The 23,132-nt window shown below is 39.9% G+C and overlaps 1 protein-coding gene across 4 annotated transcripts; it reads right to left on the reverse strand.

Annotated features, from left to right (window-relative positions):
* Window positions 1–385: 385 nt before the first annotated feature.
* Window positions 386–23,088, reverse strand: DDX59 (DEAD-box helicase 59). 4 transcript variants are annotated; one of them, XM_077182104.1, is made up of 9 exons: window positions 7,719–7,852; window positions 6,886–7,046; window positions 5,904–6,727; window positions 4,544–4,711; window positions 3,924–4,013; window positions 3,290–3,541; window positions 2,975–3,127; window positions 2,362–2,490; window positions 386–699 (listed from the first exon to the last, which is right to left on the reverse strand). In XM_077182104.1, exons 3-9 carry the CDS (start codon window positions 6,714–6,716, stop codon window positions 436–438), a joined length of 1,869 nt encoding a protein of 622 aa, XP_077038219.1. In that variant the 5' UTR covers window positions 6,717–6,727; window positions 6,886–7,046; window positions 7,719–7,852; the 3' UTR covers window positions 386–435. The 4 variants fall into 4 exon arrangements, with proteins under 4 accessions (XP_077038219.1, XP_077038217.1, XP_077038218.1 ...); XM_077182102.1 differs by lacking the exons at window positions 6,886–7,046; window positions 7,719–7,852 and adding an exon at window positions 22,755–23,088; XM_077182103.1 differs by lacking the exons at window positions 6,886–7,046; window positions 7,719–7,852 and adding an exon at window positions 15,609–15,704.
* Window positions 23,089–23,132: the final 44 nt, after the last annotated feature.

Raw genomic sequence — 23,132 nt, forward strand, 5'->3', positions numbered from 1 at the left:
GCCTGCAGATCAGACCTCTGTTGGGCAGACAGAAAATTTTTGTAGATAAGAAATAATAAACAACCTGAAGACCGAAAGCTGAAGAGTCCAGACTCGTCCTTTGCATCGTGCCCACCAAAGAACCACCCTACCCGTGTCGGGGCAGAGACAGACAGCCGGACCCGACAGAAGGGATTTTCAGAGGCTAATCTGCCATTAATTTTTCTTTTTGTGCCAGCAAGACCAAGGACTACAGGTTTGAAAAAGGGTTCCAGAATACTTTTCTAGGTACTATAGTAATTCAAGCACACAATAGCCAGTATTTCAAAATAAAGCTGAGATAAAAAGGAAACTTCTTAAAAAACGGTACAAATTTATATTTTAAATGCAATATACAAGGCAACACTTATTTATTTTTAATCATATTTTTATTGTAATTACATAAATATGCCTTTATTACCTCTGAGAATTATTTTTGTTGTGTTTTTTAATAATGTCCATAAGATTGTCTCCTGTTACGAGGTTATTATGTAACTGTTTAAGTCTCTGTTGCTCCCTTCTCTTCTGGTCATGCAGATATGGGGAATTAAGCAGCTGTGGGGGAAGAATGGTGCCTGTGGGTTTCACTCTCTTCACAACATCCCAAAAGAGCTTCTTGCTGTTGTTATTGATAAAAGTAATTGCAGTTCCATTGTGACCCAATCTCCCTGCTCTTCCAACCTGAAAAAGCATAAATTCATTTTAAGTTAGCAATAGTACATCGAAGTCCTTCCAGTTGTCTCAGAAATTTATTTTTTTTGTTACATAACAGCAAGTAAACCTAAGTGACAGGACCAAATCTCTCTCATCCTCTAAGCATAAAGGTACTTACAACAAGCTTCCTGAATTCAGGATGTGTAGATCTGAAGCTGTAGCTGAAATGCATTTAAAATTAGGACTTGTTTATGGGACATACCAGAAGTCTGATATTGGTACTGAAATATAAGGCAAAGGCTTACAGTAAATCTGATCCAAACAAAAGGTTTTGAAAAATACTAGAGAGATGCCAAATACTTATACTTCACATAAAGCACAATATGTGCCAGCATGGCCACAAAAATGCCCTTTACTTTCAATGTCAACTTTAAATTATTTACCAATATTATCTAAAATGCTTGAACAAATTAGAAAAGAATCTACAAAGACTCCCTATTCAGAAACAGCTAACATGTTGATATTGGTACAGTTTTGATGCTAGAAAAACAGCATCTTTATTTACTTAATACGTGCTTGAAACTTCAGCAGAAAGATATTTAAAAACAAGAGGGGAATTTGGCAGTTAATAACACAGGCTACTTGAGGAGTTCATGACAGTGGATAACTTCCAGAGATCCTCCTCATCTGTTTGGAACCAGTTTTAATTCAAAGTCAGATCAGCTCCCTCGGGACCTTGCTTCCAGTGTCTGAAGCACAAAGGATTTTCACAGCGAGGGGAGTCAGGCAGTGATGGGACCTTTCTCCCTGCTATGAGGCCACAATTTCCCTTGCAGAAAGCTCCAACTGCTGGCTCTTGTCCTTTCCCTGGGCATCCTCAAGGCCAGTCTGGCTCTGTCTCCTCTGTAATCACCCGAATGTAGACAGCAATTAAGTCTCCAGAGCAGCCCAAACAAGCCCAGTTGCCTGAGCCTGTCCTGAAGTGTCACATGTGCCAGCCCCTGACTTCACCTGGACTCCCTCCAGTTTGCTGCCCTGCCCCACAGCCGATGTTCTCAGAACGGCACACAGCAGCATTGTGTCTTCCTCATGCCACAAAGAGGGCAAGAATGAGTTCTCTTGATGTGCCAGCTAAAGTAGGGCTGGGGACTGTGCACATAAATGCACACACATGTGAAACTCACAGACCATCTCTTCTAAAGCAGGAAATCCACAGAAAAAAAAATATCTGAGGAGACCCTTGACTAGAAAGAGGGGAAGAAATCAAGTTCATGACTGCTGTCCTGACTATTAATGCATATCTCACACTGCAGATGAGCTGCACCTGCAAGAGGGGCATTTGGCCAATCTTCACACAATAAAAAAATAGTAAACTTTGTTTTCTATAGACACAAAATGATATAAGAGAGTACAAAACAGGAAGAAGTACACTGCAAAAGTAAGAAATTTAAAGACATTCTTCTAGGTTTTAATTACTTATATAGGAGATAATAGGAACAGTATTCTAGATTTGAGTAATTTACATAAGAGATTTACAGAAGAGATATCCAGCACCATTTTTTCCTTTCCTATAAAAATAATTCTTAAGAGGAAAATTATCTTTCTGTTTACATTTCAATTTCCACAGGTGGATGTCATATTTCAATATACTTTTCAAATAAAGCATTAACTATTTATTTATTTATTTACCTGGTGTACATATTCATCCATACTTGAAGGCATATCAAAATTCACCACCAGTTTGACATTGACAAGGTCAAGCCCTCGTCCAAGGACTCCAGTACTTACTATAACTTCATACTTCTCTTGAAGCAATCCCTGGGAAGGAAGGAACAACCCAAAATTAATTCTTCTTTCCTTATTTGTATTTTGAACCTCTCCAAGCATGGGTTAACATCTAGTTATTTGGTGTAAGATCACACCCAGTGGGATTATTCTATTGTAGAAGAGAGAATGGCTCCCTGTATTCTTGATTTAAACAGGAATATAATTCAGAGAAGATAACCAAAGAGAGAACCAACCCACAATTTTAAATGCAAACATTATTTGAAATGGAATTTAAATAAGCATTTAATTGTAACTGATAATCTGAGAAACAGTCTCTGTATTTATCTACATTTAAAACAGGATTATTATCTACAGTTTTGCTTAGTCCTGTCTGTCTCTCATCTCCCCCAGCAATACCTCAGATATTACTGCAGAAAAGCAGTCCATTATGACTTGAGTTATTCAAATGAAGCCACATTTTAAAAAAAGGCCAGTTGAAATTTACCAAATACCCTGAACTTGAGCAGGCACAAACCTGTAGTATGTCTGTTCTTTCCACCTGAGACTTTTCAGAATGCATAGCTGTGCACTGCAATCCTGTAATCTTATGAACAGCATCACTCAACAGATCTGCTCCTAGTTTACAGTCCACAAACACCAACACTGGAGGCTTGAAGAGCTTGTTATCCTGTAAAATTAAAGTGTTTATTTAAAAAGGGATTACAACCATTGGCTGTTCATCATCAGCATGGATTCAATTTGTCCTAATCATGAGATGAGAATCTGACAGAGATTTGGAAAGATATGAATCCTTTTATAAATTGTTCTATGAGAAAAATATTAAACTTACATTTAGTATTTCAAACAGCTTTTTCTTTTTAGATGGTTCTTCTACCCACAAGATAATTTGCCGAACATTGGAACACGGCAGATTCTTGTCTCCAATTGTTATTCTGACAAAATTGTGCAGAAGCTGATTTGCCAAGTGCTCAATGCCCACTGGAATTGTGGCTGACACCAGTATGGTTTGATGATCATGAGAGATGTCTTCCAAAATATCCAACACTTGCTGCTGGAAACCCATTTTTAGCATGGTATCCACCTAAATGAAAAACATTACATTTGTACCACATTTTTTTCCATGAACAGCAGGTTTCCAAACTTAAACTGACAGAAGAACCATAATGTAACATGTAACAATCCAAATGCAGGAGCATTTACAGTCAGAAGAAAAGCTAAGTGAGAAAATTAAAAACAAATGGTTCTCACTGGCTCAACAGTATTGTCCTGTACCTAACTCTTGACAGCCATAGAACATTTGTTGTTTACACACATTTCAAATTGTGTCAAAAATAAAACTGTCTCTTAAAAAATATATTCCATTTTTATATCAAACACTCTGTATGGTTAGTAAGTGAGATGAGCCACTCACATCACTCTGCCAGGACCCCTGTGTAGGTAATAGAGCCCTGATAAATACTTACTTCATCCACCACTACAATTTTTATGCCATGCAGTTGAACAGAACTTTGCTTTAAAATCTCAAGAAGTCTTCCAGGCGTTGCTATTATCACCTGAAAAAAAAAAAGGGGAAAAAAGCCCACAGGAGTAAGAAATTCCATGAAAGGAGAGGACTGTCCTAGAAAAACCATAAAATTCCATCACATACATAACAATGGCAGTAATAAATGAAATTACTCGCATTGAAGTAAGTAATAAAACTTCTAGAAAACTTATAAATTATGAAGCCCTAAGAGGAAATGGACCTATCAAAACTTTAATGGAGGTGTCTAAGTTACAAGCAATAAAATCTGCATGAAAAACAAACTACTTTTTCCTCTCAATTACAACTCCTTGTGTAAAATACTGGCATATTTCAGTCTTTGAAAGCAGCAATATCACAATGAAACTTTTTCAAAACAAACAAACTATTAGATGTTTAACCAGAAGTGAAGAAGTTTTTTTAAAATTGTGTAATTAAAATTTTCAGGAGGTAACAAATGTTTCAGTAGCTCAGACTTAGGAGCAAGCCATTTTTCTGTGTTCAGAGGTGTCACCAGTAACATTTTTGTAGCGTGGCTCTGCACTCTGGGTCAGAGCTCACCTTGACACTCTGCCGGAGGCGGTGCAGCTGCGGGGGCAGGGGCAAACCCCCCACCAGCAGAGCTGTCCTCATGTTGGGTAACCCCAGCATCAGCTCCTTCGCCTGGCGCTCGATCTGAATTGCCAGCTCCCTCGTCGGTGCCAAAATAAGGGCACATGGAGTTTCTGTCTAGAAAGGAGAGGAAAAATCTGTTTAATGTAGAATTGCTTCATTGTTTGGATAAAAAGCTTTCAAGTTTCCCAAAGTAATCTTTTACATTAAAAATGAGAATTATTTTAAGCAGCAAAATAAAATTACTTCTCAATATATACATTAACATACATTGTATATATACATTATATACATTAACTTGTACAGTGACCTGAAGATGAAGCATGGGAAAGATTGTGTACAGATGCATTTTTCATTGAGACCCCAATTTTGCACATATTGCTATAAACATTTATTTGTCTTGCAGACTTTAATGATAATCAGACAGAGGAACTACTGGAGTGTATACACCTTTTCTAACCTACTTCTACATAATGCTTTTGTTCTTAAACTAGAGTTTAGGAGTTGCTAAAGTACTTCAAAGAATAAAAGAGTTACTTAAATAATCTTTCAATTATTCATTTGAAAAAAGTGATACACGTTTGTGTGTATTTACATTCTGTAAAGGTACCTAAACAGTGCAAAGTATCACTAAAATCAGGTCCCAAATTCTCTAATATATTTTTATGCATCCCTTTTTGAATAAAACCTGTAAAGCAGAAAACAGTTTTGAACCACACACAAGGTACAGAATACTCATTGGCATTGCTTCTAATCATGCATTCATGTCCTTACAAAGCATAAGTCTTCTTAATCCTTTTCCCCACAGTATAAAAGTGGAGACTGTCTAACTAGAGGATTTCAGAAATTTTTTTACCCCAAATTCCTGTAATTATCTGATAGTCAACCAAATAAATTGCAAGAGAAATTACTCTGTGAAGTTATACAAATTCCAACAGATCTCTTTGAGCCATTTGATACATGAAGATACAGGAAGAACTTAGAGAGGGCCTGGAATTACTTTCACTTTTTATTTTAAGTCATTTAGGAAGTCTACCACAGAATTTAATTAACTCCTCAACAAGCAGGAACTGTGTAATAGGTAATATTGATAGAGTTGCTTCATCTCCTGACCAAAGTGAAAAAACATTCAATTTAATTAAAAATAATTAGCACCTCCCCCCTCCAAGAACCAAATGATTGACCAATCAAAAGTCAAATAAATCACTGAATGTTAATGAAAAACACTGCAATCACATTTTCCATTACATTGGGATTCCAACAGACAAAGCTGCAAACTGCTTTCTCTAACTATCTGAAGTTTCATTACCTCTTTCAAAACCTTCATAATAACAGGAAGCAGGAAAGCTGCTGTTTTTCCAGAGCCCGTGTCAGCACTAGCCAGAATATCCCTCCCTAACAGTCCAACAGGGATCATTTGCATTTGGATGGGAGTTGGGACTTCATAGCCAGAATTCTTTAAATTATTGTTTAAAGTTTCAGGAAAACCACAGTGTTCGAACTCTACAATAGGTCTTGGAACTTGCTGGCCCTGGACAGCAATACCCAGCTGGAGTTTAAGGTTCTCAACCTGCTCCTCTTGCAAACCTAAAATAAATGAATGATCTTTGTAGAAATAAGGTGTATTGAGCAGGTGAGCTTCTGCTTGAGAATCTGTGGCTTGATCAGATGCTAGCTGCTTTTCCTTTGCTTGAGTTTGTAGAAGGTGTTTGGCTTTACATTCCAAACTACAAACATCTTGATCTGTTTCATCGCAGATGTACTCCCCGTAGCGGCCACACACAACACACACAGGTTCTCCAGGCTCCGCCCAGCGCTGGGATTTGCTGAAGGATTTTATGGGTTCTTCCAGAGAGCCATCGTCCTCAGTATTTTGGCTGTCCTTTGCCAATGGTGTATTAGCAACACCAAGGTCTGCAGCTGCAGGGTCTGCGTGTTCTTGTACAATTTCACTCGAATTGTCTGTTGAAGCAGAAGTTTCTGTTCCAACTGATTTACAGTCCTGGAACTCTGTGGTCTCCTCTAGCAAAGATCCTCCAGAAGACAGTTTACTTTTCTTAGCTGTACAACTTTTGTCCTCATCAGCAGTCCTCTTGACTTTAACAGATCGTGGTAAAAACATGCTTCGGTACACTAGAAAGAAAAAGGTTACAGTTGTTAGAAACTACTACTATTGAAAAAGCTACGTTCTACTGTTACCACAAAAAAAAAAATCTAGCAAATATTGGCAAACACAAAAACCAACTGTCAATCCCTGAAAAGATCTAGAATATGTCTTGTTTAAAAATTACCTTGATTGTAACAATGTTGATGCAAATGTGAAGAAGAATATAGAGAATACAGTTAATTGTCAGTATTAGGCCTTTGCAGCTGAGCGAGAACTTCACTTTTCACCGTGTGGAAATTTATCAATTTTGCAAGTCAGTCAGATTTAAATCCTTGGAGAGTTCACCTATTTCTAAGATGAAACCACAGATGCAAACAGTCTTCAAAGGTATGGAAAAAACCCAACCAACCTAAACTAAATAAAACTACCAGTTTTGGAAAGGATGTCAAATTCAATACAGGATCCATTCAAGATCACTCTTTTAGTTGCTCTTTTTAAAGTCCACTTAAAATTAAGGGCAAAGTTTTGAGATTTGTTTAGAGTCCAGCTCTGCTTGTTCACAATGTCCAGAAACAAGCAAAGACTCACACCATCAATTTGCCAAACATACACTGTAATACAAGACATATTGTTAAAAAATAACCATATTTTATATTCTCAAACTTTCAGTATTTATCTCCAAAAGCATCAGATATGCTCACCAATCGTTTCCTATCATACAATCAGTAAAAAAGTACACAAAACACGGCAATTTTATTCTGAGTAAATTGTACTGTGCCTACCAGTCTCCACGAACTTCTTACGCTATTTTTTTTAAACACACCAAGCTATACCAGCGTGCACAGACAGCTGTGTTTGTGTAACCGGGAGCAGTCCGAGGACGCGGCAGCAGCGCCGGCCCGCAGAGCTCCTCGGGCGGACCGCGGTTCCGGGGCCGCAGCTCAGCCGCGCTCCCGGACCAGAATCCAAATACCACCATTGGATTTTCGCGCCTAATGGGAATCTCCCACAACGAACCTCTCTGCACGCTCAGCAGCCTGTCGGCGAGGGCAGCGCTCACGCAGAGTGCAGGGCTGGCGGACGCTGCTCGGGACGGGCCCGCAGCACGACAGCCTCTCCCAGCCCCGTTGTCCGGCAAGAGCCACCAAGCCACCCACCCCACGGGAGAACAGAGCGGTGCGAGGCCTTTTCTGCCCGACAGCCGCGCCCGCTGCCGCAGGCAGAGCGCGGCCCCGGCGCCCCCCGGCTCACGAACCGCTGCGCCGGGCCGCGCGCCGCCTCCCGCACAAAATGGCGGCGGCCGCACGGGGCCGCTCCCGCCCACAGCTCCCGGCGGCCAGGGCAGCGGCCGGGGCGGCCGGGCCTGCGCGCTCCGCCGGGCCCGGCCTGCGATGGGGCCCGCAGGCGCGGTTGTTACCCACTAAAATCGCATTCGTTGCCCAATGTGCAACAAGGCAATAATTACACACTCGAGAGACATTGATTATTTATTTCAGAATTGTGCAGGCCTGGGTGCGCGGTGGTACTCCACAAACGAAGCACGCCAATTATCAAAACTTTTTACTATTTATACATTCTAGCCGACAAAGAAATTCGTGTTCATTGGCTACAGGTTACATGGTTCTCTTAATTATCAGAATTCTATCTTCTGTTGTTAATGATTCCCTCATTTCTCGTGCTAATTAGTCTGCATGCTCAGTCTTTCTCTTTTGGGCCATGAGTCGGTGGCCGTGAGCTCCCCCTGCCACAATTACCTTTTACCCAGTCGGAGCTGACTCAGCACAGTTCTGAGTTGTCTTTAGTAGTTTCTTCCTTATCTTGGGAATTCTGGTGAATCCTGCATTCCTGAAAATCCTGCATTCTTTGTGCCCAGTATCAGTGGGCATCCTTCTTCCCAGGCTTTGCCAACCTTCCCATAGGTCTGAGGTCAGTGGAAAATGTCAAGCCCTAACCCGTGACAAGGTAATTCCACCAGCAAGTAATTTGTTTTTCTAATACCTGGACATCACTTAGAGCTTGTTTGTTAGCTCTCTTTGTTTCATTAATTATATTTCCCTTCTTGTTGATTAGGCTTGAAAGTATACAAAGATCAAACAAAGAATTGAAAAGATTATTGAACATTTGGAAAGTGAGCATCACTAGACTTAAAAATTCGCAGGCACCTTCCACCCACACTCCATACATTCCTGTGAAAATCCCCACCTTTCTCTGATTCAGCCTCTGTCATTCCCCTTTGTTTGCACTAACTTTCTTTCCTTCATTTTCCCTCCCTAACAGAAGCAAATTTCCTTTTCTTACTTCCATTTTCACAAGGTCATTTCCTGGAATTCAAAACATCATTTGCTAAACAAAGACCAGTATTTCAACAATATTTAATAGTATATGAGATGTTTCATACCCTATACAGTCCACGCACCAAAATGCAAACATCTTATATATATATATATATATATCAGCTTTTTCTACTTTTTTCAGTGTGCAACAGCAGTAAGAAAAAACTAAGTTACTTGGTAGGAAATTCTCCTCTTGAGTGAGAAAGACTACAGTAGAGATTGAAAAAAAATTTTAGAAAAGGACTCTGTGGATATTCAAAAGCATGAAAGGCCTTCCATGCAAGAAACAACCATGTAGACTCAACAGTCTGAAAAAAAGGTTACTAATAACAGGTAACAATAGAGCTACTGTGCCTTGAGTGGCTCGTAAAGGCTAGACAGCTATTGATAGTTCATTATTTCTTCCAACAAAAATTATAACATGCTTTATAAAAAGGTGCTCACTGCTCACAGAATGTAGTAGGTTATTCTTTATTTACATGGAGAAGTTAATCAGTATAGATGTAACAAAACCTCTTCTGAAACAAATATTGTATTTTGTGAGCTCACTGAATAAATATTTTTTTTCCTGGAATAAAGCATAAACATTCTGGTTCAGACTTGCCTAAGTTTTCTTTGAGAATGATGAAATACATAAGAGTAAGAGGTGACTTGGTGAATTTAATTCCCATCCTCTCAGCTCTTATGCTGCTAATCAGATCTGAGGTGAATGGCATTTTAATAGGATTTTTGAATTCCAATTTTTGTACCTTTAGAGTACATTAAATGCCCCAGACAAGATGCTCTCAGATACACTACAAAGGGGTTTGTCTTCTTATTTTTCCTCCTAAAAACTAGCTAGTTCAAGCACTTGCTGAATAAAGGTGGATTTAAGTCCTGCTAGAAAACCATGAGCAATTATGGACAGTAATTTTTGCTCATTCTGGAAAATTTATCTGGGAGGTCATAAAGGAAAGTGTTAAGGTTTCCAGGGAAGTAGGGTAGCATTTGTATGAATACATTGTTATTTAGTTGAGTTGGTAAAACTCAAAGACTTTAAATATTCCCATCGTGTACAATAGCTGCTCAGGAAGGTATCACGTATTGTTATTAGAAACCCCTGCACAAATATAGTCCTTATATAATTAAAGTGTCTCTTCAGAGTAACTTCTAAAGTAAATATTAGGAGCTACAGAAATGTAACAATGCACACAGGACCCCATATGTACAAAAAGACCCATACATACAGACAGATTTACTACATAAATATATAGCAACAGATTATTTCAACTTCATGCAAATTTCTGTTAGAATAACAAAGACAGCAACTATTGATTAAAAGTCAAAAGAAATAATGAAAACCATAACAAAGAGATTATTAATAGTAACTATCCCACTTTTTGGTCTATTTTAAATTATATCAAGATTTTTTTCATGTTCACTCAAGGTTTATACAGAAAGGATTCCTGCCCTCAGTTTAAAAACAGGCATTTGTCCTATAACGTCTCACAGCCTTTCTTTTGAAGCATGAATCAACCTTTCCCAGCACTTGCAAATAATAAATAATTCAGTAAAACAAGACTGGATTAAAGCAGGAGACTGAAATCCCTCTACTCCCAGGCCCAGTAAATCCATAAGAAACAGGCATTCCATGCACTAATTCAGAGCCAGCATCAGAAGCACTGCAAAGAGCTGCCTGACTGTACCATGCAGCCCAGCTCCCCACAGCGATACCACCCACAGTGACCCCGTTAATTCCAGCCTGATCCAAACCTCTGTGCACCTCCTCACACAGGCAAGGTCAAGTTCCACACAGGGGTTTGAGGAACAGATAAAACCATCCCAAAGGGTAACTGTCCAAAACATTTTAATACAGAGCATTTCAAGTTTCCTTTGTAGCCAAAACATCTTCACACAATGTGTGGATTTTCCACCTTGAGTGAGCTCCCAGCACACGCAAATCTGCTGAGAATGGACTCAAACTGGAGTCCAACCAGCACCTGTGCATCACTCCCTCAAGTGGCAAGTGCCAGGACTGACAGATCTGACAATTCAAATGTGTCTAAAATCACATCAAGAGGAACAGCTTTGGGTTTTCTGTAAGCTATTAATTCCTTTAAATATCTCAATATGTATCCCGTGCTACATTATTCTAAACTAGGGAATTCCAGAGCCTTGCTGTTGCTGTTCAATAACATTATAATGAATGAAGAACATGAAGTTTATGAAGATGTCAATTAAAGAATAAAAAAATTATTCTCTCTGTTTGGGTTTTTTTCAAGTATGCCACATTTGAATACATATAATTGGAGTTAACAAAATATCCACTGCTTGGGTGGAAAGGAGGGAGAATGTCTTTCCATCCAGGAGGCATAGAAGCCACAGTAGGTTTACTTGGGAACTGGTGTCTGTGTCTGCTCCACCTGATGCCATAAAACTAAATATTGTTCTTGTTAAATATTGTTCTGTTTATTTAGTGCTTGGGGATTTAGAAGCCGCTCAGCAGATTTTTTAGGTAGGTAACCAACTGCAGCTCTAACCCAAAGTGTATTTAATGAATAGTTCTTTGATTGAAGGAACCAGTGAGTCAATTACTCCACTGGTTTCTGAATTGCAGCTTTTAAGGAACCACACAGAAAAAATCCAGATAATCAAAAAACAAATAATTGTGGCTAACCATTAACTAGACAATTAATATTCTTGTGAAAATGTCCTGATTTTGTACAGGTATTACATGCAGTATACTTATTCTGAGGCCTAGTTTTTCTAATTTTGTTTAATCTAAACAGGCAAATCCTACATTTTTTGAAAGTAAATCATCAGTAAAAAAAGTTTTGAACTAATATTTTCAGGCTTCCTGAGCACTCTCTTTGTTTGAAGAGCCACATTCTAAGGAAACATTGGCCAATATTAAGTCTCTGCAGAAATCCATGGTAAAAATACTCTAATTAAATCTGAGTTCTTAAAGCATATTACTGAGAAGGTATATTTTTTTCTTTTTAAAGAAAAAAGTTTTAAAACTACAAATAACAGCAATCCTGCCCTGAAGCTTCAGCATTAAATGCCACTAGTCCATAGGGAAATAACTCTATAGGGCGATTCATGAAAAAATTATGAACTTAATTAATGTATGTGATTATATGCTCAAATACTGCACATAATATTTACTTTGAAAACTGATGGACTCCCTAATTCAGTATCATCATACTGTTAGCACAGCTATAAAAACTACAGTGACTACAATTCCTAACCTTTGGGTAAAAGATAGTCTAGCTTCTTGCAATTAAAAGGAATGATTTTAGGGTATGAGAATCATTTAAACTAATTTAAACTTACAAACCTCTGTTAGGTCTCTGAGACTTAGAGAACAAGGATTTGATCAAAAGATTGCAAACACAATTGCCAGATTCCAGGGACTTCAGTAGGCAGCAAACTATAACCCAGACTGCTAGAGAATTCAGGTAGAAATTAACAAGATTAAATAAATCTTGAAATATAATGTCATTAGAATTAAGAATTAAAAAATCTCTGCTTTTCTGTTAATCTGTTTTTCTTTCTGAGAGGATATATTTGTATTCCAATTAGTAAGTCTGTTTGGAGGCAAAAGAGATTGGCATCTATTCTAACAGTAAGATAACATTCACACAACATGCACTTACTGAAAGTAAACCCTTTTTTCCTCCTCCTTTCGGGTCTCACACAAAAGGATGGGAGAGAAAAAAGGAAATTCCACAAGAGACAAGAGGAATCATCCAGTTCCAGCTTGTCAGATGACCTGTGTCCAATGTGTGTTGCCACCTGCTCATCAATAAACTCTCATTTCAATTACATAACTTGAGAGATTAAGACTTTTCTAATGAATCAGCAAGTATGACAAATGTAATAGGTACATTGCATTCATAGGAAGTGAAGAAACAGAGTCAAAATCCAGTACTGTGACCAACTGAAGAAAAGATTTATGGCATAAATCTTTTGAGTAAATGGCTAACAAATTTTTCTTTCCACCACTAAAGCTCCTACCAGCACTGCTGGTTTTGGCAGCAGAAACCACTGCAAGAAAGGCCTGGAATACGTGCAAGAGAGCTGCTACAAACCAGACTTTTTATCAGTTCTCTTGTTAAAATTGATGCCAGTATTAACCAACTGGTTTAGCCTTCATGCTTCCCTACATTACATTTGCTGCTCCTTCTGTCTCTTCATGAAGGATTAAATTGCCCCAGTTGAATCCCCCACCAAAAAATCACTGAAGGGCACAGAAAGGCTGTAACTACATTTTTTAATCACACACTCAAGGATCTCAGACTGCTAAAGTGAGACCAACAGGTTTGTCCTTCTGCAATTGTTACTTTCCTAAACTTTGTTTTGAGAACATGCAGATGATGCATTAGCTCAACTTGATAAAGCACAATGGCTATTAAAAAACAAAAGTAAACCTGAAAAATGCAACATATTTCTCAGTATCATCCTTGAACAACTGCTCCCCATACTTTTTATTAGGAAGATTCAAAGATGCCAGTAACCTTACAGCTGGTGACTGTAATAGCAGAGGGTAACAAGACAGAAATAATGAATGCCTCCTTGTTAAGCAGTGTTGTTTGTGCTGTTCCAAGAGAGATCTGCCAAGAACTTTTCATACAAACCTTATTTTTCTGGGATCTGTAACTTGGCGGCAAAAAATTCCAGCATGATACCCAGTTCAAAAGAATTCAGATTACAAGCTTTAAAATACATTTTTGAGTTTTGGACTAAATTAAATTTACACTAAACAAAGTAAACACTTTAGCACTTGATGTATTTCTTTTGCTTTATTGAAAGAAAATATGTGGTTATCAAGTTTGCACCCCAGATAATTTTATGTCTTCTAACTCTTGGGTATTAAATAAGTCTCAAGTACTGCGGTGTGAAAGGAGACTTTGTGCTGTATGGTCAAGATTTCACTGAAGTGTATTTTCTTTTTAAGGAAGACTGTATGAAATACACATGAAACACTCCTTATTTTATCTGCCAAACAATTCAGTGGAATAAATCTGTGCTAACTCTTAATACAACTCAGCTGACCTGGGTATAATGCCAGGTTGTGAAAAAAACTGGCTATTTAACATTTAGCCCAGAATTTAAATGTGAAATTATGTCAGGTTGTTTTTGTTTTGTTTTTGAACAAATGATTCAAAGCTTTGAGCCACACAAAAGTCCAATTTCAGCATACCCATTTCATTTTTCCCTCTGGACCCATTACAACCAGGTCATTTTGTAGAGTTCCTGGCCAAAGCAACATTCTTTCCTGTGGCAACTAGCAAGATATACAGAAATTAGATTTCAGGCACAAAACAGATTTCAGCCCAAGCTAAGGAAGTTTCTATCAGGTAATAGCCAGGTGTCAAGAAACAAGAAGGCTACAATACTGAGTTGACTGAGACTGGAAAAGAATTGGTGGCTTAGGCTTACACCTATGAGGAATAAACCTCCCAGCAATTCAAAACTAAAAGGAGATAATTAAAACATATAAATAACATCAATATCAATATATTATAAACTTTTCTTAATATATATGGTGAGGTCATTTCAAAGGAAACACTAGAAAGAACAAGGCCAGAAAAGAAAACCAAGAGACAGAGTATCTTAAAAAAGTTTCTGTTGATTTCCCTAACTTGGTTTTTTCTCCCCTAGATCACATTATCCCCCAAAATATCTCTACCTACCTTACAGTTCAAGACAAATATACTACAGATGTCTATGAAACCACAGTTGCTTTGAGATTATTTGCAATTCAGCTAACATGCTGGGTGGATAAAGACATTACCATTCTTGGAGAGTTTGCATGAAGTGCAACTTGGAGCAAAAAGGCAAGGTTGCCAAAAGGCTTCTGTCTTACTGACAATGTCTGCTCTGCAAGGAGCCACAAAGGGAGTCAGTGGTTACAAGAGGGTGTTGGCCCTGGGAAGCATGACATGTCATCCTTTAATGATTAAAGAGCCAGCAGAACCCAGACACACCATCTCCATTCAGATGGCTCCTAACCTTCTGCTGATACACAAGGAACCTGTTCTCTAGCAGCAGTGAGGATATTTCTGTGGGACTGGGCTCTCTTAGATAACAAAATCAGAGCAATGTAGTAATCAAAGCCTTTTTTTGTTACCCTTTGCCTAGTCTTACAATATCTAACACCTGTATTATTCTCACTCTGAACTAAAATGGTTCATCAGTGTGTTCAGCATTTGCACCATGCTATCTTCGTCTTTGACTACAAGTCCTATGATGTGCTAGGACATGAATAGCATGTGGTTTGGGCTTTTTTTTTGTTTCTACTGAACTATTGCATCTCCAGTTCATCTCTTTACCCACAAAGTCAAGTTTTATTCCTAATGATACCAGTACAGTACCACTTAAGACCTTGGTGGTAAAAGAGAATAAATCATGGCTATGTGCCCTCTACCTTGAACACGCTTTCTTACTGAGACTGTTTTTGCTTCCCCAACACTTTTGGTGACCATGACTTACTGCTGTTCCCACTTCTGAAAGTGCAGACTACCAACTGCAACAGAGACTTTCAAATACCCTATTTCAACAGTTACCCAATGCATAGCAAAATACTCACTCATCTGAACAAGCTGGATCTCTATCACACACTGACACATTGCAGTGAAATCTGTTCTGTTGCCCTACATTCTCCAATCTGGCAATTGCTTCATTTCTGTTAGGAACAAATTAAAAAGGAGGAAAGAGTTTGACACAAACACAGAGACTTGCCAGATCAAAGGTAACAGGTATAAATCCCAGCAAGTTTCCCTCCTTGTATAAAATCTCCAGGTGTTACTTTTGTTGTTTCGTGGAAGGATCCCCTTGATTTAACAGTGCCTGCTAGCATCCTCTCCCCCAGGGTGATTCTCCAGTCCTTTAGTGAATTACCATCCATAAGAACTGAACTGTGGCTGTCAAAACAAACCCTGGATTAGGCGGGACTTCCTGACTGTGCTGAAGTGGGAGTCCCAGAGGCACTTGGTCTGTCTCAGGCTGCTTCCAGGGCAGTGGCCATCACACCTGGGGCTCACACACACCCGGAGCAGCAAGGCCAGGGCCTCCTTCCTTCAGCCACATTCAGCCAGACTGGTGATCAGAGAGAGCTCTGTTTCCAACACCCATGAAAATGATGGGCATTCCTCTTCTTTGTGCCAACAAGTGGAACAGAGACTGCTCCTTGCCCAGGTGAGAGAGCAGAGATAACTCTCCAGGCTTTAATGGAGTCATGTGCATTGTAGAGCAAGAGTACCACAGGATGACAGAATAACCAGAGAGATGTGCAAACTTTTGCACTTCATTTATCTTTTGAAACTTTCTACAAGAAAGAGGTTTTTTTCTTCAATTACAAATAAACTGCATGACACCTTTAAGCCAGATAACCAATTATATATACACTTGTATTTAATCATGTCTGTAGCACCAGTGATGTCAAATGGGAGCAACACATAGGATTAACCTGAACTTAAAAAAAATCTTTGTTGGAGCCAATATTTTATTGCTAAATATATATATATACACACACATTTGGTTTAAGGCTGGTCTTAAAATAATTGCTGTTCTTTCCATGTTTCTCATATATATTAAAATTGGGGAGTATTAAAATCAAATTGTTCTGTACATGGCTTAAATATCCCATACATTTTTCTATCTTGAACATGTTTTCAAATGATTCATAAGGCAAACACCCTGTAAAGCTACTCAGAAAGTATTATAAACAAATAAAAATTAAGTTATGCCAAAGAGAATTAAATGTAACAGAGTTCTATACACTCAGGTTGTGATGACCTTACTGAGCATAAATAAATGGTTACAATAATAATCTTTGATATACACTTTCCAGGGCTGATTTATAAACAGTTACCAGCCATGTACAGCTGCTCCCTAAAGTAACAAAATAATCCTCAATAACATGCAATTTCTCAGTAATTTAAGGGAAATGGAAACTCCCTAAAAGTATCAGAGAAAATTTGGATTATGATGTTTCAAAGACATAAAAAAAAAAAACCAAACCAACTTCACTGGATAGTCTTCCACGCTATTCCCTTGTTTTCCCTTCCTCATTCATCTTCTTTACCATCTCTTCGGGAAAAAAAAGAATTTCAGTGCAATGAAATGATACCAGAAATTTACTGTTCAAACATAGCATCCTCTTTACTGCTGCTCTCATTCAGACACACATGAGCTTCAGTGAAAACTGGAAGCAGGGCCAAAACATGGGAAACTGAAGTCTATTCATGTTCTTCTAATAAATTATGTATATGCTCAAAACAAATGAGCTTTTATGAATGCTCAGATCTTTCTTCACATGTAGAAGCAGCACAAAAAAAGCCAGTCACAGCATGAAGAAGTGCACAATTTTGTATTCACTCATTTACACTTAGTGAAAAAGTCTTACTTACCAATTTAAACTTCTTTTACCTAAATGTACAGTTTGAAAACTAGAGTCATGTCTATTTTCCTCTGAACTGGGATGCAAATAAAGCATTGCCTAACAACAATAACATGGTGCTTTATTTTTTTTTTTTGTACAAAGTATTTTTCTGAATGCAAGTTTCCCACCATACCTCTATTTACAGTGCAGCCAAGCCATTTAAAGATTATATTTCTTAAAAATCACCCTCAGAATTTTCCATAGAAAACACGTCAGGGTCAAAAGGATATAGTGCAGATCTTTCACTTAATGAAGAGGGTAGAATCTTTTCTGTATGTTTTAAAGTTGATAGTAAAAAATACGAGTTATAGCAGGGTATTTTTTTCTTCACAGACAACCTGGTAATGGTGGAATGTCAAGAAGAAGAAAGCCCTGGAATCAGGGAGTATTGCACAGCATACGTGGGAAGACAGCTCATCTAAAACCCTCTAGAACAAGAGCAATTCCACCAGATGGGAAGAACACAAAAGAAGCCAGTGGAAATCTGGAAATCAGATTTTAAAAATCAGAAGCAAAATTTAAAATCTCAGAAAAGAAGACACCAAAGTAACCAGAGAAAAAGACAAAAGAAACCAAGCAGTCCTGAGTGTTGAGGGAGATTAGAGGTTTTGCCACAGATCTGTTGTCTGGCTGGTGACCCAGTGGAACTGGTGGGGGAAAGATGTAGATTTCCCCCCACCACCCACCCCCGTTTGCAGAGCTACATTAGGTCAAAGTCAGGTTGAGGAAATTAAATCAGTAGTGTCCAAGAATTAAGAGAAGTGACTGTTAGGTACCACACTTGATTTTCATTGAGCAGCTTTTTGGTTGTGCAGATTTCAGTAGCAGTAATGTGCTAAAGTAGCTATTACTACAATTTTTCTTCTTTTAGTTTTAATTGTATCAAAAATCACAGATTATTCAAGTAAAATGTCATACAAACCTTTATTTTCCCTTTGGCTCATGACTACTAGAATGTATAAAGTTGGTAAACTGTTTTCTTCCCTCAGCACTTTCTGATCACAAATTAATAGAAGAATTTGAAAGAGAGTAATTATGTAACTGTTCTTGTACTTTTGTATCATCCTGAAACAGGAAGAGCACGTTCCCTTCCAAAATCATGCTCTGAGAAAACTCCTAGCTTGCAGAAACTACATATATATACACTTTAGTAATAATGGCAAAGCACTTTAATCATTCAGCTAATCATTCAATTAATTATCACAGAATAGCCTGGGTTGGATGGGACCTTAAAGATCACCTAGTTTTAAGAAAAATATTTTTAAGAGCTGCCAGCTCTGGTCAGCTTCTTTGTCCCTAAGGACAGTTTTCCAGGGAATCTTATTCACCAGCTCCTAAACAACTGGAAGTCTGTTCTTTCAAAGTTTGGGATCCTGACTTCGCTCCTTGCCAGGCTCACAATCCTCACAAACTCCACCAGGCAGTGGTCACTGCAGTCCAGGCTGCCACCAATCTTAGCCCCTCTAATGAGCTCATCTGCATTGGTAAGCACCAGCACCCATAATCCTTCTCTTCTGTAATGCCTGGACCAGGAAAACATCTCTACACACTCCATGAGTCTCCTAGATTGCTTATAGCCACTGGATTGCTATTTAAAAATATAAATTTCTTAACTCTTACAGTTTTATCACTACCTATAAAGAAATATAGTTAATAAAGGTTATAAAGTTAATAAAGTTAATAAAGAGGCTGGAATATCAATAATTCCATTTCATAAGTCATCCTTGGGCTGTAATAATCTCAGAAAATTATTTATAGATTACCTCATGTATGTAACACAAAACCTGCTGAAGTCAACAAGCACATTCCTCAGGGATCCCACGGGGACATGACTGGTTCTTGGTTTGTACACTGACAGCACCACATCAAGTCATGCATGCAGCCTCACTGCAGAGGTTACAGGCCACAGGGTGCACCCCTCCCCTCAGCCAAACCACTTTATCATGACTGATATCCTCTAAGCTCAGGAAAACAGATGGGATCATCTTAATTAGGCAAATTTGATAACAGCAATTAAAGATAATATGTCCACAGTATTACTTCAAGTCTGTTTCCAACCTCAAAACTGAAGCATTACTCAGCAGAATAGTTCCTGTGAACTGCTGTGTTTGCAGATTTGCCCTAATATAGCTAAACTGAAGGGAATGTTTTTGCTATCCTCCATAGGTAACCTGATAAGCTGGCTGTTCACTAGCACCCAGTCTGGCTACAGACAGTGCCTCTGCAAAAACAGCTATGGTATTTCTAACTTAAAACATTTTTCTTTGCCTTTATCATCAAGCATTGTAAAGGAAGAAACTATGCATGAAATGTTATTCCAGATTGACTACTGTACTCCAGTGCTGGCCTGAAATTAGTCTACAGGCTCTATTCTACACATAGCCTCTTCAGAAGCTAAGTGAATCTTAAAACAAGTGAAAAAATGTATGCAATGGTTAGTCAGGACTCATTCCACTATCTCCCAAGGTTAGAACCATTAGAACTTCCATCCACACCATTATTCACAGCTTCATATTGGTTCCTTTGCCTGATGCTCACTACAGGCTTGGTACATGCACTGTGAAAATGGCCAGACACATGACAGTGAACAATCAGGCTTATGATGTAATCACAGGATAAAACAAGTCAAAAGGGAATCTAATTTGGGGTAGAGGGAGGCGAAAGGAAGGGAGAAAGAAGGTAAAATAAAAATCTGTGAGATGCTTGTTTTAATACTTTGCCTTTCTGCTCAGAATTAACGCTAAAGTACAGAACACTGTGCAGCAGAAAGCTTGCATACGGGAAAGTATCACTATTTAAAATATTTCAAGATGTATAAACAGGATCAGAGCAGAAAGGGATGACTCCTCATTCAGTTTTCCTGTTTATTTACTCTGAGCAATTAGAGCAGATTTTAATCATTTTCCATATTGGCTGTTGATATCTTTGACAATGCAGTAAGCAAGATGGCATTTTGGCATGTTTGCAAAAGTAGAAGAACTGGCACAGGCACTCCAGCAACTAGTGGTAATGTCTTCTTTTGCACTTACTTATATTAGATTTTATATTCATGCATTCTCTTTTAAGAGCATTAAGCAAGTGAAACCCCTCTTTGCAGTTACCACAAGACAGCTTTTTCAGATTTGGTTTGGTGACTCTGAACAGGTTTCATCAGCACAGTGCTGCACCCACAAAAAACTCCATTATAGCTAAATAACGGCCCTACAGTGTTTCTAAACATGTTTTCCTATAGGCTGATCTAATTTTGAGGGATTTTCTCAGACATACAAGAAAGAAATGAATTGGGATCTGGAACATAGTTCCATTTTTTCTTCTTAGCTCCAATCATTTGAGAGTTTAAAGCTTAAGAATTTCAGGTGTTCGTTATTAAACATACAGAAAGAATTATTTGTTTTTCTATTAGCAGTGTAAAAAACAGTTAAAATAACATGAAGTGTCTAATGTAACTTATTTCCAGAGTATGCATAAAAAAATAATTCAGGAAAATGTGCAAATATTAATTGTTGAAAACTAAGCATACGTATTTGTTGCCATTATAGTGCAAGAGTTCTATTGTCATTCTATTGCAAAGGTTCCATAATGCCATTTTCATACCTCCTTGATGTTTCTTGTAGGTAGCTCCTCTAGGCACTGACTCTTTCTCATCCTTGCAGCAACCAACTGACTCCAGTACCCCCTTAGCCAACCAATCCACTCTTTTATAGCACTCTTCTTATTGGCTACAGGTATGGCCTGTTACTAATCTTTAGCAATTGGTTCAGCTGCAACTCTTTAGGGGATAAGATTACATTCTATACCACCTTCATTTACCCATACTGTATCCTCCTACACACAGTCTTTCTTAATAGAGAACATTTTCCAAGTGCACCTGTATATTAATTTGGTATTATTATTACTATTTCTGCTGCAGAGGGTCTGGGAATTTCAATCCTTAGCCTGCTAAAGCAAGGATTTCTCAACTTTCCTCCTCCCCTCCATTCTGCTGAGTACTGTCCACAGCAGCTCCTAGTTTTGTAGCTAGGTATGCACCACTTATGAGTGGTATGCATGACAATTTGGGAATCCCACCCCAGAGAGTGTATGGGGAATACTCAGCAACAATTTCTTCAAATGTTGACCTCCACAACCCCTTCATTTACTCATTACTAATTAATATAGCTACATGTCAGTAAAACTGTAAAGTACTCTGCCTCATAGTCGTGGTGTTTGTCTCCCTGAGCACCTGAAGTGCTAGAAGCACACACAGACATAGAGGAATGAGAAAATCTGTGCAGATCAATTCACGGTCCACTTGAAACACAAAGAAATAACAGTCTGGCTGGAATATTATTTGAAATCTTACAATGTCATGCTTAGACTTTGTCTAATTATTCTTTAGGGGAAGAAGGGCAGACTTAGACATTACTCCAAACCATATATATGGTTTTTATATACATATATACATATATACAATAACAATATATCCACAATAGGCTACAATAACTATTTGCTGCCCAGACGTGGCGATTTCCACCCTGTGGCGCCGCGGGTCACCGATGACACAGTGCCCGTGCCGAGGCAGGCACAGCCTCCGCCGGGCTCCCCTCACAGCACGGCCGCACCCTCAGCCCCGCACTCGGAAGCCGCCAACCCATCCAGTTCTGTTTGAGTCATTAATCGCGCAGTCACTGCTTCCTCCCGTGACTAATGTTCCCTCCACGCAGCCACTGTTACAGGGATTCTGTGAGCGCCCCAAAACAGCCCAGGTATGTGTGAGCAAGACAGGAGATGGTCTCTAGCGCAGATCGCTACTCTTGCTGCTATTACAGTGATTACGTGACCAGGCCCTCAACCATTTTAAGGCTATGTCATTTTTTTTACCCGAGTATTCTCAAAGTTATATATAGACACGATTTAAAATTGGAGTGACAAATGCACAGGGCAGGGGATGCTCAGCCCGCCTCCTCGGCAGCGCTCCGTGCTCCAGTCACCGCGACCCCGGCCGGCGGGGCTCCCCTGAATCCGGGCGGTTCCTCAGCCCCCCTTACAGACGAGACACGCGGGGCTGATCCCGACCTTCCCCGCCGACACCGCAGAGGGCCCGTCCGGCCTCGCTGTGGAGAGCGGCGACGCCGGGGCGGGTGGACCCGCGGCCGAGGGACACCGCCCTTTCCCAGCCTTTCCCAGCGCCGCCGGCGCCCCCTGATCGCGGGAAACGCTCCCCCCTCCTCCTCCCGCTGCCGCCGGGCGAAGGCTTGGCTGGGCCGGGCCTGTCCGCGCTCCCGAGGCTGCCCCACCCCAGGCCGGACCCACCTCGAGCGACCCCGCCTGACGCGGCGCCCGCAGCCCCTGTAGGGAGGGGGCGGCCCGGGCCCGCCCCGGCGCTGCCCCTCGGGCTCCCGCCCCGCCCGGGCGGGGAGGCGCTGGCGGCACATGCGCAGCCGCCTTCGCCCATCCAGTGCGGCAGCCGCGGGTGGAGAACCGCAGCGGCATCGCCGAGCGGCGCGGGCAGCGGGGGCCGGCCGGGGGGCGCCGGGGCCGCCGGGCAGCGTTGGGGAGCCGGCTCTGCTCCCGGCCCGCAGAGGCCGCCGCTGGGGCGTTGCGGGGCCGTGCGGCGTTTTGGGGCCGGACCCCGGCGTTTTGACATCCCGGCGCTGGGAAGGGCCGCGTCCCGGCCTGCGGTGGCTGCGG

This window comes from Agelaius phoeniceus, chromosome 8, assembly GCF_051311805.1.
Source record: "Agelaius phoeniceus isolate bAgePho1 chromosome 8, bAgePho1.hap1, whole genome shotgun sequence".
Taxonomy (NCBI): Eukaryota; Metazoa; Chordata; class Aves; order Passeriformes; family Icteridae; genus Agelaius; species Agelaius phoeniceus.

What these genes read in the sequence shown, in the direction of transcription:
- DDX59 (XM_077182102.1), bottom strand. Translation starts at nt 23,088, where the DNA reads ATGTCAAAACGCCGGGGTCCGGCCCCAAAACGCCGCACGGCCCCGCAA. An exon ending in GCCTCCGGCAGAGTGTCAAG is followed by an intron (nt 4,014 to 4,543) that starts GTGAGCTCTGAC and finishes TTTTTTTTTCAG; the next exon opens with GTGATAATAGCAACGCCTGG. An exon ending in AAATTGTAGTGGTGGATGAA is followed by an intron (nt 3,542 to 3,923) that starts GTAAGTATTTAT and finishes TTTTTCATTTAG; the next exon opens with GTGGATACCATGCTAAAAAT.